General features: G+C 50.7%; 1 protein-coding gene across 4 annotated transcripts in view; it reads left to right on the top strand.

Moving 5' to 3' along the window:
• NPHP4 (nephrocystin 4) overlaps positions 1-15,597 on the top strand; it is a 114,240-nt gene that overhangs the window by 48,683 nt on the left and 49,960 nt on the right. For all 4 annotated transcript variants that reach the window (XM_048222046.2, XM_044391420.3, XM_057305413.1 and 1 more), the window contains 2 exons: positions 7,319-7,501; positions 13,296-13,434. In XM_048222046.2, coding sequence (XP_048078003.1) covers positions 7,319-7,501; positions 13,296-13,434 — 322 coding nt within the window. The remainder of the gene's footprint in view (positions 1-7,318; positions 7,502-13,295; positions 13,435-15,597) is intronic.

Here is a 15,597-nt window from a genome sequence, read left to right as displayed (position 1 = left end):
GTGCCACACGTGTAAGTGAACACGGAGAGTGCCGACGTGTTGACCACGTTGCCGCGTCCTGACCAAGAACGAGGGAAGTCTTTCCATTTGTTCCAACCTGTTCTTGTGTTTTTCAGGAGTGATTTGTTTTAAGGTTTAAATGTGGATCTTAAACAGTTGAACAGCTTATCTCGTTTACTCCTGGCTACTTGATTTCTGAGCTGCTATTGTCACCGGACTTTTCCTTCCTCGCTTCTGCCCACTTCACGTGCTCGCTGTGTTGTGTGGACAGTCACTTAACATTTTTACCAGCGCTTCACATAGCTCTTGTCATACACCACACACTGCTTTTTAAATTAAACTGTATTTCGAGGTGATGACTGACTCAAACATGAGTCACACTGTAAGAAATAATCGGAGGGACCTGTGCCCCTTTCCCACGTCCCCAGGGGAAACCCTGTCTTCAGCCGAGCAGAAGCTGTGCTGTCAAGTCCAGCCCGTTGGCTTCTCTTTTGGGTCTGGAGCCTTGCGAGTGCCCTCCAGGACTGCCGGTGTCCTTCCCTGTCACCCTCTCCCTCCCACTGTGACGCCTCCAGGGCTGGGGTGGGGGTGGGGGCGATGGGGGGATGGGGCTGGGGTGGGGTTGAGGTGGGGTGTAGCTGCAGATAGCCGTTCTCCAGAGTGCTGATTCCTAAAGAGAACTGCCTTCTCCCAGGGCCCCTGGCTACCCCCTCACGGAACTACCAGCGCTGGCCCCAGTACATCCCTTCTCTAGAGTAGTGGCTGCTCTAAAGCTTGCAGTCCCCTGTTGACCGGTGGGGAGGCCCCTGGCCCCAAGGAGTGGAGGGGCTGCACCCACAGGAGGGGATGCCAGGCCGCCAAGCCTGAGCCCTGTCATCAAGGACTCTGTTGGACCCAGGCGGAGAAGGGGGAGGGAGGCGGAACAAGGCAAGGGGCAGGTTTTTGCAAGGAAGCACTAGTAGAGGGCCGGCTGCCTCACCAGGCCTAGCTCCAAGCTCAGGACCATTTTGCCTCTGCTTCTTTAATTCATTAAGCGACACCTTTTTTGCAAAGAGGACCCGAGTGTAATGACTCCTTTAGCCAGGATGAAGAGTTGTTCTAGGTTATGGACCGGAATTCCCCTTCCCCTTCCCCTTCCCCTTCCCCTTCCCCTACCCCCCTTCCCCTTCCCCCCTTCCCCTTCCCCTCCCTCCCTCCCTTCCGCTTGCTTGCTTTCTTTCTTTCTCTCTTTCTTTCCTTCCTTCTTTCCTTTTTCTTTCTTTCTTTTCCTTCCTTCCTTCCTTCCTTTCTTTCTTTCTTTCTTTCTCTCTCTCTCTCTCTTTCTTTCTTTCTTTCTTTCTTTCTTTCTTTCTTTCTTTCTTTCTTGTTTTATTTATTTGACAGAGAGAGAGACACAGCAAGAGAGGGAACACAAGCAGGGGGAGTGGGAAAGGGAGAAGCAGGCTTTCAGCGGAGCAGGGAGCCCGATGTGCGGCTTGATCCCAGGACCTGGGATCAGGCCCTGGGCCGAAGGCAGGTGCTTAACGACTGAGCCACCCAGGCACCCCATTGGTTATGGAACTTTCTTCAAACCACACCCCTGTTGTCTGTCACTGCTCATGTGTATGTTCACAGATACTCCACTTGGTGGAATGAAATGAGTATATTGTCTGTCAGGTGATTGCTGTGCCTTAAATGACACATACTGGCATACACGGGCAGATTAAGTGACTAATGATGTGCTGTTGGGTTTCCTTGTCCACTGTGAGTGTATATGAAAGAAATTAGTCTACAGCAGCTGTCAAGTTCACTGTCCTTCTGGTTTACAAAAGGCTTTGGCATCTAATTGACCAGTTTCTGGAAGGACGATTTCGGGCTGATGACACATGTCCTGTGAGCCTTTGCTTTGTCTGGTAGCATCACCCAGGCCCTGGGTGCCTGTCTCTCTTGACCCTTCACCTTCTAGGCTCTTGGGCCTTGTGCAGTCCACTGCAGTGGCCAAGGACCTGGTGTCCTTAAAGGAGAATGCCGGGAAATAAGTAACCTGAAGGTGGCCTTACTTCTTGCTCCTTGGGGGTTGTCGAGCTCTGGCTGCTCTCACGTGCCCGCCAGTTATGCGGGCAGATACCTGCCCCTCTGGTGGACGGTCCTTGGTCCCTGCCGCCTGTTTTGGTGGTGACCATTCTTGGGACCGGGGTGTGGGTCACACAACAGATGTGCCTGCACTCAACCCTGGGGCCTGGCTTCCCTGTCCCTCCTTCCACTGTGATGTCTCTCTCATTTTGGTTCTTCTGGCTTCCTTGTCCCTCTGTGACCCCGGTGATCCTGGGGACACAAGGAGACACTTTGACACAACAGTTGATTTTCTCATTTGTGCTCACCCAAGCATCCTAGGGTTGTCCCCTGGGATCAGCTCTGTCTGTGGAGGCAGCCTCAGGGGCGGGGGACCTCCCCCACCAGTGGTGCTGCTGCTGTCCCCACTGTGGCGCGGCCCCGGGCCGTGTGGCTGCAGTGTTGGAGTGGGGTGGAGGGGCTCTGGTGGCGGGCCTGGGGCAGGAGGAAATCTGGAGATCGCTCTCATGAAATAACGTGAAGCTTTTACCTGCTTCTAGGTGACTTTTGGGTCGGTCTGAGGACAGAAGCCAAGGGGACTTCATTCGTTTCCTGGGGCTGCTGGAACACATTGCCACGAACTGTGTGTGTCTTAAAGCAATGCACAGCCTGGGGGCCACAGATCCAAAATCAGTTCCCCTGGGTGGAAATCGGTGCCCCTGCAGGGCAGGGCTCCCTCCAAAGGCTCCAGGGGGGATCCCTGCTGCGTCTTGCAGGTTTTGGCAGCCGCGGTCCCCCTGCGGCTTCTGCCTCTGCCTGCGTGTGGCCTTCCCTCTGTCTCTCCGTCTCAAATCTGTCTCTGTACTGCTTTGTTAGGACACTTGTCATTGGATTTGGGGCCCACCTGGATAATCTAGATCCCCTAGTCTCATAATACTTAATTACATCTGCATGGACCCTTTTTCCAAGTCAGGTCACAGTCGCAGTGTCCAGGGCTTAGGCTGTGGACCTGCCTTTTTGAAGCCACCGTGGAGCCCCCACAGGGAGCCTGGTTGCAGCATCCCCGGGGGTCAGGGTCTGTTGTCTCTTTGGGCTCTGCCTGGTGAATGTTGGTGTGGCCCTTCTGTTCCACGACAAACCCAGTTTATAATCCGAGTTTACTCCTTTGGCCTCTTGTGTACTGTTTGCTGTCATAATTAAAAGTCTAAATGGGGAACAATTCAGTGTTTTGTTTTTTTTCTCTTTGTTGTTTTTTGTTTTTTGTTTTTCTTTTCATGAAGCTAGACCCAGTCGGGCAGGATAAGATGTCATAAAGTAACTGATTTTATCTCAACCACTAGAATTCATGGACGGGAGGAGCCTTATCTCACTGATCAGTTAAATAGTTGTTCTCACTCTGCCCGCTGGCTTCGGTGCACCTTACCTCCTCAGAGCCGGGGACCCGGCTGGGGGGATTCGAGGGCGTGGGGTTGGGAGGCTCTCGCCTGCAGGTGGCACCCCGGCCTGGGAGAAGAGAGCACAGGCTAATACATGGCAACTGCGTTGCCACCGAGCCCTAATTGTTGCCAAAATCTTTGCAAAGCAGTGATGATCAGTGACTCGCTAGCTGTCTCTTCTTGTTGGAGCTGTTAGAGACAAAAGCGAGGGGAAGTGGATACGTGTACAACCGACAGGTACTCGCACAGGGGAGAGCTATTATCGATTGAGAACTAGAAAAGCAAAGGAACTGAAATTGGAAGCGTATCAGAATCACCTAATTTGAAAGATTAAACCAGAGGACTTGCGCAAATAGCATGGCAACTTGGATACGTATTTTGTTTTTGATCCTGTAATAAACTGGATTTTGTAAAGAGATGGCTGTTTACAAAAGTAGTCTAAAAATGATTGAATCTGCATAGTTTTTTTTTTTAGTGGCCAGTTTTGCCAATACATTTACAGTAATTTTTTTAAAAAGATTTTATTTATTTGAGAGAGTGGGAGAGAGAGCACAAGAGCTGAAGGCAGACACTTAACCGACTGAGCCACCCGGGTGCCCCCAGTAATTTTGTTTTTAAAGAGCAGTGGATTTATAGTCAACTTTTCATAGTATCGTCTGCTGTCGCCGTCATCAGCTGACGGGGTTTCACAGTGCCGTCTGGTGTCGCCGTCATCAGCTGACGGGGTTTCACAGTGTCGTCTGGTGTCGCCGTCATCAGCTGACGGGGTTTCACAGTGTCGTCTGCTGTCGCCGTCATCAGCTGACGGGGTTTCACAGTGCCGTCTGCTGTCGCCGTCATCAGCTGACAGGGTTTCACAGTGCCATCTGGTGTCGCCGTCATCAGCTGACGGGGTTTCACAGTGTCGTCTGGTGTCGCCGTCATCAGCTGACGGGGTTTCACAGTGTCGTCTGCTGTCGCCGTCATCAGCTGACGGGGTTTCACAGTGCCGTCTGAGGTCGCCGTCATCAGCTGACAGGGTTTCACAGTGCCGTCTGGTGTCGCCGTCATCATCTGACGGGGTTTCACAGTGTCGTCTGGTGTCGCCGTCATCAGCTGACGGGGTTTCACAGTGTCGTCTGGTGTCGCCGTCATCAGGTGACGGGGTTTCACAGTGCCGTCTGCTGTCGCCGTCATCAGCTGACAGGGTTTCACAGTGCCGTCTGGTGTCGCCGTCATCAGCTGACGGGGTTTCACAGTGTCGTCTGGTGTCGCCGTCATCAGCTGACGGGGTTTCACAGTGTCGTCTGGTGTCGCCGTCATCAGCTGACGGGGTTTCACAGTGCCGTCTGCTGTCGCCGTCATCAGCTGACGGGGTTTCACGGTGTTGTCTGCTGTCGCCGTCATCAGCTGACGGGGTTTCACAGTGTTGTCTGCTGTCGCCGTCATCAGCTGACGGGGTTTCACAGTGCCGTCTGGTGTCGCCGTCATCAGCTGACGGGGTTTCACAGTGTTGTCTGCTGTCGCCGTCATCAGCTGACGGGGTTTCACAGTGCCGTCTGGTGTCGCCGTCATCATCTGACGGGGTTTCACAGTGCCGTCTGGTGTCGCCGTCATCAGCTGACGGGGTTTCACAGTGTTGTCTGCGGTCGCCGTCATCATCTGACGGGGTTTCACAGTGCCGTCTGGTGTCGCCGTCATCAGCTGACGGGGTTTCACAGTACCGTCTGGTGTCACCGTCATCAGCTGACTGGGTTTCGCAGTACCGTCTGCGGTCGCCGTCATCATCTGACGGGGTTTCATAGTACCGTCTGGTGTCACCGTCATCAGCTGACTGGGTTTCGCAGTACCGTCTGCGGTCGCCGTCATCATCTGACGGGGTTTCGCAGTGTCGTCTGCTGTCGCCGTCATCGGCTGATAGGGTTTCACAGTACCGTCTGCTATCGCCGTCATCAGCTGACTGGGGGGGGGAGTGGCAGGCGTGTGTTGAAAGTGTTGGGCAGGGTCACACGTGTAGGCTTCTTTGCTGGTTCTTTGTACTTCTAGGATGTGATGGTGTTCTCATTGAACTGGCAGCGACCCAAGTCCCTGGTCACCCCGTGACCGGGGCAGATGGGGTGGCTCCAGTAAAGGATCAGAACAGGCTCCACTGAAGTGAGGTTGGTCCACTTATGATGGGGCCTCAGGAAGAGAGATTAATTCAAGACCAGACGCTGACTCTGGACATTTGCCCCCGTGTGACTAAGGATATAGCAGGACGGCAGACTGTCTGGCAGAGGAACAGTCTGGACAGCCTGACCGGGTGAGACGAATGTGCTTGCTTTTCCGTGCTGGGCACTGCTCACACATTCCCTCTGCTGCGGTGTGGCCTGGCTGACCTTTGAGCCTTCTGCACTGAGCTCCAGCCAGAGTCCTTTGTGTGCATGTGGGACGATCTGCCTCGGACCCGGCTGCAGTCAAGCCCTGGCCATGACGATGGCATGGCAGCTCTCCCGCGTCCAGCAAGTAAGCGGGGTCTGGTGGGAGCCCCAGCTGCTCTGCCGGAGCCTGGCCTTCTTCTGTGGCTTCCAACACGGCCCATGTCCGTGGGCCCCCCTTGGCTCTCCTCTCCTCGGGGTGATGTCTTTTACCATCACAGACGGGGCATGGGCTTCCCTTCTTTCCGAGAGTGTGAGGCCCTTTCTTGCAGGCTGCCCGCCCTCTCCGTGCCTGTGGCCCGAATGGGGAGGGCTGCCTGGGTTAGTGGATGTGGCTGGTGGTCTAGAGACCACCTGGAGTCACCCCGTTCCTTTGCTGTCCTGGTCGCAGAGGGGAGCGATCGCGAGCAGGGCTTGAGGGGGTGGGACGCCGCGCGCTCCAGTTCCCACCTCGGCCTTCAGGTTTTTCCCCCACGTCACCCCTAGCGCCCGGCAGCGGGCAGGGGCAGGTGCGGCTGCTGCCCCTGGGGCTGCACTGTTCCAGTGTGACTCTGGTCAGGGCAGCTGTGCTCGGGGCCAGAAGCGCCTTCCTGGGCTTCCAGTCCAACCCGCTTGCCAAGGGCCCTGTGGCCTCTGGCTGAGAGCGGCCCTTCCTGGAGCCCCGATGTGCTGCCTCCCACGGAGCCTGTGGCACCTGCCAGTCAGGGGCTCGCTCAGAGCCAGGGTGTCTGATGTCGCCTCCCGCAGGGTGGCCGTCGCGAGTCTCACTGCCCAGCTGAGCAGAGATTCCAGGCCTGGAGCGTGGCTTTATTGGTAATTCTGAGCGAACGGATGCAGGTGAAACTGTGTTTGAGAAAACGGCTTTTCCCTAATCCCAGGTTTTCCTTAGTGTGCTCATGGGTTTCACTTGGCCAGTGATAGAGAAGGCGGAACATGGAACAGCACAGGAAATCAGGCCTGGCCGGTTCCCCAGGTACACAGAGTCACATGTGTGAAACGTACCATTCATTATGAGCAGAAGCGCAGCTGGAGAAAATGTGTGCGAATAACGCCAAATTGAACTTCCCTGTGCACCCTTCATTATCACTAACTCCAGGTGTCACTCCTGGTGTCTCCCTAATAGATGTGGGCAGATGTGGGCGAGGGACAGCATGCTTACAGACCTGCACAAAGAGCCTCAGGGGAATAGGGGGTTCAGAAGGATGGTGTTGGTCTTAAAGCCGCTGCTATCTTGAGCCAGAAGGGAGATCCATAGAGGAGAGGGTGCTGGTTAGGTTGGGGGGGGGGGCTCTCAAGGTGGGCGGCTGTTTCCCTGCCCTCTGAGCTTCTGTGTCGTGCCCCCTCCTGCTCTGGTTCCTTCTGCGTGACCCCTGCTGGCTGCATTGCTCCCTTATGACATCTGCAAGGTGGGATTGGTGGTAAGTCACTCACTGATGCGCTTTGTTTCCCTTCTAGGCGGCCTCGGTCACCTCTCTGTCCAGCGTGGCCTGTATGCACATGGTTCGCTGGGCTGTTTGGAACCCTGTGCTGGAAGCCGGCTCCGGGAAGGTCATCTTACCTCTGCAGGGTGGGATTCAGCCCAACCCCTCGCACTGTCTGGTCTATAAAGTACCCCCGGCCAGCATGAGCTCTGAAGAGGTAAGTTGTTCAAATACTTTGTAAGTATGAGTCTTTGCCATGAGCTTCTAGCAAGTTCATACGTTTTCAAAACCAGAGGTTGACAGATACGTTTGTGGCTGTGTCATGAGCAGCATTCTTCATGTCATGGATGTGCCCTTAAAGGACGAGCCTGATTGCTGAGTCACGTCAGCCGTGAACTGAGGCGGGTTTTATCCTGGGGCTTAGCACATCCCCATTCACACATCAGTCCCGCAAGATGGCCCAGGGGCCGGGATCTTTTATTTGTACACGCTGTGCTGTGCATGTACATGTGGGGGACGGGCCTTGTGTGGTGCCAGGGCTATGGTCAGCCCCGGGCAGTCGGCATCGAGCCTGGCTTGTCTCTGGGACTTGTTTCTCGTGCCCGCCGGCCCTTGGCACCTTCCAGCTTTGCACCGAGGGCAGGCCCCAGCAGGAGTTTGAAAAATCCATGTTTGGCATGAAGCTTTCTCCGAACCCGGGTAGAGAAGACAGGTAAGGGGGGCGGGGCCATTTGAAGGGGTTGTGAGGGGTCTCCTCCCCCAGCCTCCCCCGCCCACTGACAGCCTTGCGGGACGGGTAGCAGGGACCCAGGGAGCCGCAGGTACCGCAGGAAAGCGCCGCTGACGGAAGCCCATCCTGCCGCCAGTGTCACCCAGTGTCGCGTGCAGGGTGCTTGGGTCTGCTTGTGCTCCTGAACCGCACCCCGCCCGTCTCAGCAGTGCGGCGAGGAGCCTTTTACTGCTCAACTGTCTCATTTTTCTTAGGTGAAGGGACCGTCCCTGGTCCTTCAGTGAGTCGTCCGTGTGCTGACTCTAGCGACAAACGTGAATTTCAGTGTTGTTATTTATGATGCGGGTAATGCTTTGGGGACCTGGATAAGGGAACCGCTGATTGTGCAGCTTTGCTGATTATGGGAAGGTCTCATTATGGGTCCACATTTTGCTGCATTCCCCCACAGACTAGTCTGAGCCCTTGTTACAAAACTGCCATTAGAGATCCTGAAGCCGTTGCCTCTCTGTCTCCCTCTCTGGATGTATATGTGTATGTATGTAAATAAATATTTATTCTATTTAATCTTAGCTTTGTCACGCCACTACATCCCCTTCACGTTCTAAGTGTGTAAACTGGGGGGGGGGTAAGTGTTGGGAGGTCTGACTGTGTAGAGGACACAAGTGTATCAAATGCTCCCATTTTTCATGAGGAATATCACTTCTCATTGCGGTTTCTCAACCTCAGCACTGCGGACGTTTCGGGCCAGGTAATTCTTTGCTGTGGGGATTGTCCTGCGCATCGGAGGACGTTCATCCCCCACCTGGCCTCCACCTGCTAGATGCCCGTCGTGTACCCCTGCCTGTGACACACTGAGTTGTCTGCAGACATTGCCAGATGTCTCCCGAGGGCAAAATTGCCCCTAGTTGAGACTGGTATTCTAAACATCTATAACTAACTAAAATAACAAACTAAAACTGGTCACAAACTTCATTCTGCCTCCTCTGCTTCTTCCTGCATTTTTCTTCCACGGCCGCACCGGCCTCTGTCCAGGCAGATGGTGTGGAGGCCCAGGGGCTCCTCGTCTCTGCCCCCACACCGGGCCGTTCTGTGTCTTATCCATTCGGTGAACTTCTACTGAGCACCTGTATATACCTCTGGAAAAATATCCCTGATCCCATGAACTTACCATAAGGGGAAGTGGCAGAAATTAATCAGAGGAAAATATCAATATTAGAAACATCCCATAATTTTTGGCTAAGTAAATTTGGAGGTTTGTGTTATTATTTCAGTGTTATTTACTGTGTAAGTAAATAGCGTATTATGATTATGTTTTCTTTCCTAAACAACTCCTGTATTTTTCCTTTGAGCAAGTAATTGTCTTTAAAAAAAAAATTATATCTCTAGAGGTGGCCACTTTCAACTCTTAGCTGTGACTTATGGCATTTACTTTGTTTCCAAATATTATGCTTCTACTTGCTGTTTCTTAGTTTATCAATTTTAGACATTATGTATTGACTTCCGGTAATGATAGATGAGAACTTTAGCTCTTTGATACGCTCCTGTGCTCTTTAAAGAAACCACTTTGTCCTCCTGCTGTGTGGCCTTGGATTCAGGGACTGTTTGTTGCCAGAAGTGTGCAGTGCAGTGGGGTCTGGCCCCGGGGAACTGGACAGGTCTGGGGAGGCCATTGAGAGGGAGGGGCTTGGGAAGCAACCCCATAACATTGTTTAAGAAATGCTGGGTTAACCCTCAGGCTGCACGTGCCTGAGTCTACCCTAAACTGCTGTACCAAAGACCCTGAGAACTGACTGTGGATAGACCACCGACCCCATCCCAGAGTTGCCCTGGGTGGATCACAGGCAGGAGGGAACCGAATAGTGCTGCAGGGGTTTAACAGCCCATAGAAGGCTGGTTGGAAACTGTGGCCTGAACCCATTGGGCTGATTCCTGACCAAACAGAAATACCAACATACTCCACAGGATTTAAATAAGACTCAGAATCTCCTAACATAATATTCAAAATGTCTGTGATATAATCTAAACTTAATTGACAGGCAAAGAACCAGGAAAATCTCAACTTTCAGAGAAAAGACACTCAACAGACAGCAAAAGATTCCATGCAAACACCAATCAAAAGAAAACAGGAATGGCTGTACCAACACCAGACAGAGTGGACTTTGGAGCAAAGGAAATTGAGAAGGGTATTACATCTGATAAAAGAGCCAATTCACCAAGAAGACATAGCAGTCCTAAAAGTGTGTGCATCTAATTAGTAGAAGTGAAAGGGTGAACAGACAAATTCATGGTTCTGGTTGGAGACTTTAACACTCACCCCTCTAAGTAAACCAGGGAATACATAGGAAATCACCGAGGACACGGAAGAACTGAACAACATCACGAACCATCTGGATCGACATGACTTATAGAAAATCCTGCACCCAACAGCAGCAGAACGCACATTCTTTTCCAGTGCACAGGGAACATGCAGACAGACCATGTCCTGGGCCATGACACAAACCTTCATAATTTCTAAAGAATTGGAATTATACAGGTATGGTCCATGATCATAATAGAACTAAACCAGAAGTCAATAACGAAGATAAGAGTAAAAAGTATGGGCGCTTGGAAAGTAAACAATATGTTTCTAAATAATCCGTAACTCAAAGAGGAAGCCTCAGGAAGAAATAGAGGATGTTTTGGACTGAGCAAAAATGAAAATACATCAAAAGGTGGAGAATGCAGCTGATGTGTGCTTCCAGGGGAATTGATAGCATTAAGTGCTTGTATTAAAGCAGAAGAATGGTCTCCATTCAGTAATCTTATTTTCCACCTGTAGGAGCAGGAGAAAGAAGAACAAAATAACCCTAAAACCAGCGGAAGAAAGCCAGTAATAAAGATAAAGAGCAGAAACCAATGAAATCGGAAACAGAACAGTACAGAGACAATAGAGAACAATAGAGAACAAAAATAGAGAACATCAATAAAACCAAAAGCTGGTTCTTTGAAAAGATCAATAAAATTGATAAATGTCCAGTAAGAGTGACAATAAGAGAAGACTGAAATTGCTGATGTTAGGAGTGGAAGAAGGACCATCACTGCTGACCCCACAGGCATCAAAAGGACAGTAAAGGAATACTGTGAACAACTCTGTGCCCATAAATTTGACAATTTAATTGAAATGGATCAATTTATCTTAAGCCAGAAATTATCAGAACTCACCCAGGATGAAGTAGACAAACTGAGTAGTCCTATGACTATTATAGAAGCTGAATTTGTGGTTAAAACACTTTTGAGAAAGCAATATCCAGGCCTGTCACTGTGAATTCTACCCAATGACTTAATGAAGAAAGAATAGCAGTTTTATACAGTTTCTCCCAGGAAATAGGAGGATGGGAACAATTCCTAATTCACATAACGGGGCCTGTGCTATCCTGGTAACAAAACCAGAGATAGACAGCATAAGAAGACCATGGACACGTGTCCCTCATGGACACAGATGCAGAATCATCAACAAAACACTTGCAGATTGAATCCAACAATATGGAAAGAAGACAACACCATGACCAAATGGGGGTTTGTCCCAGAAATGCAAGGCTGTTTTTGTTTTAAAAATCAGTAAATGTAATTCACCATTAAAGAAGGTAAACCGTATAATCATAACAATTGACATACACAAGGTGTTTGACAAAATTCAACATTGATTTATGATAAAAACCGTGAGCAAACTAGGAGTAGAAGAGAAGCCCCTCCTTTTGCTCGGGGGCATCCACACAAACCTATCAGTGAGCATCCCACTGAGTGGTGAGAGGTTGGGTGCCGTCCCTTTAAGATCAGGGGCAAATGAAGGATGTCCACTCAGCATTCAGAATCTCATTCAGCATCATACTCAAAGTCCTAGCCAGGGCATTAAGGCAAGAAGACAAAATAAAAGACACACAGATTGGAAAGGGAGAAACAGAGCTGTACTTGCTTGCAGATAGCATGATCATGTGGAAAATCCCAAGGGATCTACAGAAAAACCCTGCTAGAATGAATTAGTGACTTTATTGAGTTTGTAGGAGATAACAGGAGATCAAGATAGAAAAATCATTCATTTCTGTATACTAGCAATGAAAAGTTGACAAGCAAAATTAAAAATAAACAGTATTACTTACAGAGCCCTTCCCTCAACGAGGTAAATCTAATAACACGGTGTTTATGGGACCTGTCTGCTGCGAACTGTAGCACATTCCTTTTGCTGCATGTCACTGTTTTTATTGTGGTTACTCTTGGTCTTGGGTGAGATCACAGAGGACCTACGTAAATGGAAAGATGATGTCTTTATGGATGGGAAGACCCAACATGATAAAGGTATAAATTGTCCCCTAATTTATCTATATATAATGTAATTTTAATCAAAATCCCAGCAGGATTTTTTTTTTTTTTGTTCTACATATAGACCAACTGATTCTAAAATTTATACAGAAAGGCACAGGAATTAGGAAGAGTCCAAAGAATTTTGACCACAACAGTGAAGTTGGAGGAATCACTATAAGCCACTATACAGGGTTGTTGGTGAGGGATTGGCACGTAAGTCAGGGAGCAGAACGGAGTCTAGAAGTAAACCACGGTGTCCTGTAGAATGAACTCTACACACGCCACATGACCCAGCAGTCCTGGTCTTAGAGACGTGAAGACTTAGGTTCGCACGGCAACATGTTTCCCAGGGTCTGTAACCGTCCACACTGAAAAGAGCCCAAGGGTGCCTAAATGGGTGAATGCATGAGTAAACCGCACGCGTGTCATGCCATAGAATGCTGCTCAGCAGGAAAAGGAACTGACTACTGATACGTCCTCCTGCTTGCATGGGTCTCATCAGCATTGTGTGGAGTGCGAGAAGCCAGGCTCAAAAGTGATCTGTCATACCATGTACATGACATCCTGGAAAGACCAGGCTGCCGTGATGGAGGGCAGCTCAGCGACGGTGAGGCCAGGCGGGGGCAGCACTGCTCTGCCCCTGACTGGTAATGGTTACATGTGTTAAACAGAACGATACACCAAAATTTAAAAGGTCGGTTTTACATAGGTTTGTTTACAAACACACGCAGAACTGGAGAAATGTGATTTCTGCTTGCGTAAGAGCCTTCTGTGCTAATGTGGTCTTCTGGGATGTTAATGCCACAGCTGGCTGTTTCTGCTCAGGAAGTGACTTGATTCTGGGTTTACGCCGACTTTGGGCTGGGGGACTCGTTTCTGGCTGTAACACAGGGGCACCGATGAAGGGAGGAGGCTGCCATTGCTCTCCCTGTGTTAACCGTAGGTGAAGCAGGTGGAGTCGGGGACCGTCCAGTTCCAGTATTCGCTGAGCCCCGAGGGACACCTGGACACAGCCACGGGGCTCGTCCACGGCCCTGAGGCAGAGCGGCAGCCCTCCAGGAGGCCTCCCACGACCCCTGCAAGTAAGTGTTTGCAGAGAACTGACTTCCCAAGTGCACAGCATGACTTCCATCTGTTCCCGAGGAAAAATACTTAGTCCAGTACAATAACATTTATCCGATAATTGCCACAGATTGCTTTAATTTGAGTCCGTTGCGTGAGCTTTTGCTTAATATGGAGGTGTAGAGTTGGGTGGCGACAGAGCTCGGCCCAGCACGTTGTGACCTGTTTCTTGCAGCTCCCTGACCAAAGGCCTGTGGAGGACTCTGCCGGTGACATCCAATGGGGCGCGTGGTGTGGGGGTCCTGCAGACGCGGGCTCGAGGGTTAGAGCTTGGCTGAGAGCCATGGGTGTGGTGCTGTTAATGTGCCGAACGTTTGTTGTTCTGAAAAGGTGCTTTCTACTCCCTTGAAGCACTGTCCCAGAGTGGGGTGTCTGATCTGAGCTTGTGGCTTGGAGAAAGGAAGCAAGGGCTACCACAGAGTGATGTCCTTCCCGGGGGCAGCGACGCGTCTGCATGGGTGTGGGTGCAGGTGGCGAGGGAACGATGGTGGCTGCTGGGCTTCTGTGTGGCTGGCTCAGCACTTGGTGCTCAGGGCCTCTTGGCTTCTGCCCAAGGACCCCTAACCAGTGTCTGACTGAGAACCCCACCTGTCAGGCCCCTGCAGGGCTGACGTCAGAAGGGTGTTGGAGAAGTTCAGTCTGCAGGGCACTGAACCCTGGCCTGAGGCTTCTAGAGATCCCTCCAGCTGCAAGAATGTTCTAGATCATAGGAGGTTTGTCTCTTAGAAAGTTAGAAAGGTAGGGCATGCACAAACATGTAAGCCCATAGAGAGGAGCTTAGTCCTGGTCCATCTTCCCGATGGACACTGCTCAGTCTCCAGGGAGGACCTGCCTGTGTCTTGGCCGCAGGTCCTTGGTGCTGGAGCAGAGGCGCTAGTGGGTCTGGGACTCGTTTGGGACTGATTTTTTATAAGTTGAGATTTTAGTTTATGGAAACTGGTCTTGTTGAATTTAATTTTACAGTTGGTGGAAGCAGTCCACTTATTTCTTTGGCCTAGACCTTGACACACTGGCCACGGTCTTCGTGGTCTTCGGGGTTTTCTGAGATACCCGCATGCATTCAGGTTCCACATGAGTAGTCCGTTGCTTTGGGACAAACCACATCATTAAGTATTTCCCTTCTTCTCAAAAAGGCAGTGCATTTGATGGTTTTAGTCGTTCTTTCAGTTTTTGAATATCGTGCTCACCAGATTGCTCCCAGGATTTCCGTGTACCACCAGTGTGTCCGTTGATAACCGGTTGCACATCTGCGGCGCCACTGGCCGCGGGGCTGTGCCAGGGCATGTGCTGGAGTCCCTGCACTGGTGGGCGGAAGGCATGTGTTTTGTGTCAGGCAGGGTCTGTGTAGAGCGTTTTCAGTTTTCCTTAATAGAGTTGAACGCATTGAAGGCATGGAATATATCGTTTAAAAATACTAAATGAAGGGTGCGATTTATTTCCCACGCATTCTGTAAATCTAGCATCTTTCTTTCCTTGACGTATATTCATAGTTGTTTTTAAAAAATAAAACAAATAGCAACCTCTGAGAAAGGTAAATATGAAAGATAGCATCTCAGATTATAAAAACAGGTAAACGTGATTAAATATGTTTGATTAAGTTGCTCAGAAAAGGACAGCCGTGAAAGGCAGTGAGCATAGTTCATCTACGTCTGTGGAAAAGCCTCAACAGGTCATGTCCTCGGAGGCGCGCCTGCACAGCTAGCTTTGTGGGCAAGATAGACTGAGCTTTCCTGGAGAGGAGTTTTCAGGGGTGTAGTTCATGCCGTCACAGTGCTGGAAACAAGCAGCTCGTTTGTCTGAAGGCCTTCTAATCAGGTTAATTCTAAGCCAGGATGGGATTGCCTTGTCGCTTGGCTGCTTCGGGCAGCTGTACGGCCTGGGCTCCGTGGCTCTGTGATCTGCGGGCTTGGGTCTCACTTTAGACCTAGTCTGCTGCCCTTCTGCTTCCCAGAATTACCCATGAATTGATTTTTATTTATTTATTTGAGAGAGAGCGTGTGCGTGCATCAAAGAGGGGGATAACCAGACGCCTAAAAGCAGATCCATTTTAAAAAGAGACAGTAGGGGCGCCTGGGTGGCTCAGGCAGTTCAGCGTCTGCCTTCAGCTCAGGTCATGATCCTGG

This window comes from Ursus arctos, unplaced genomic scaffold (assembly GCF_023065955.2).
Source record: "Ursus arctos isolate Adak ecotype North America unplaced genomic scaffold, UrsArc2.0 scaffold_32, whole genome shotgun sequence".
NCBI classification, from domain to species: domain Eukaryota; kingdom Metazoa; phylum Chordata; class Mammalia; order Carnivora; family Ursidae; genus Ursus; species Ursus arctos.
Note: the sequence above shows the minus strand (reverse complement) of the source record. Positions and strands in the feature narration are given on the sequence as shown.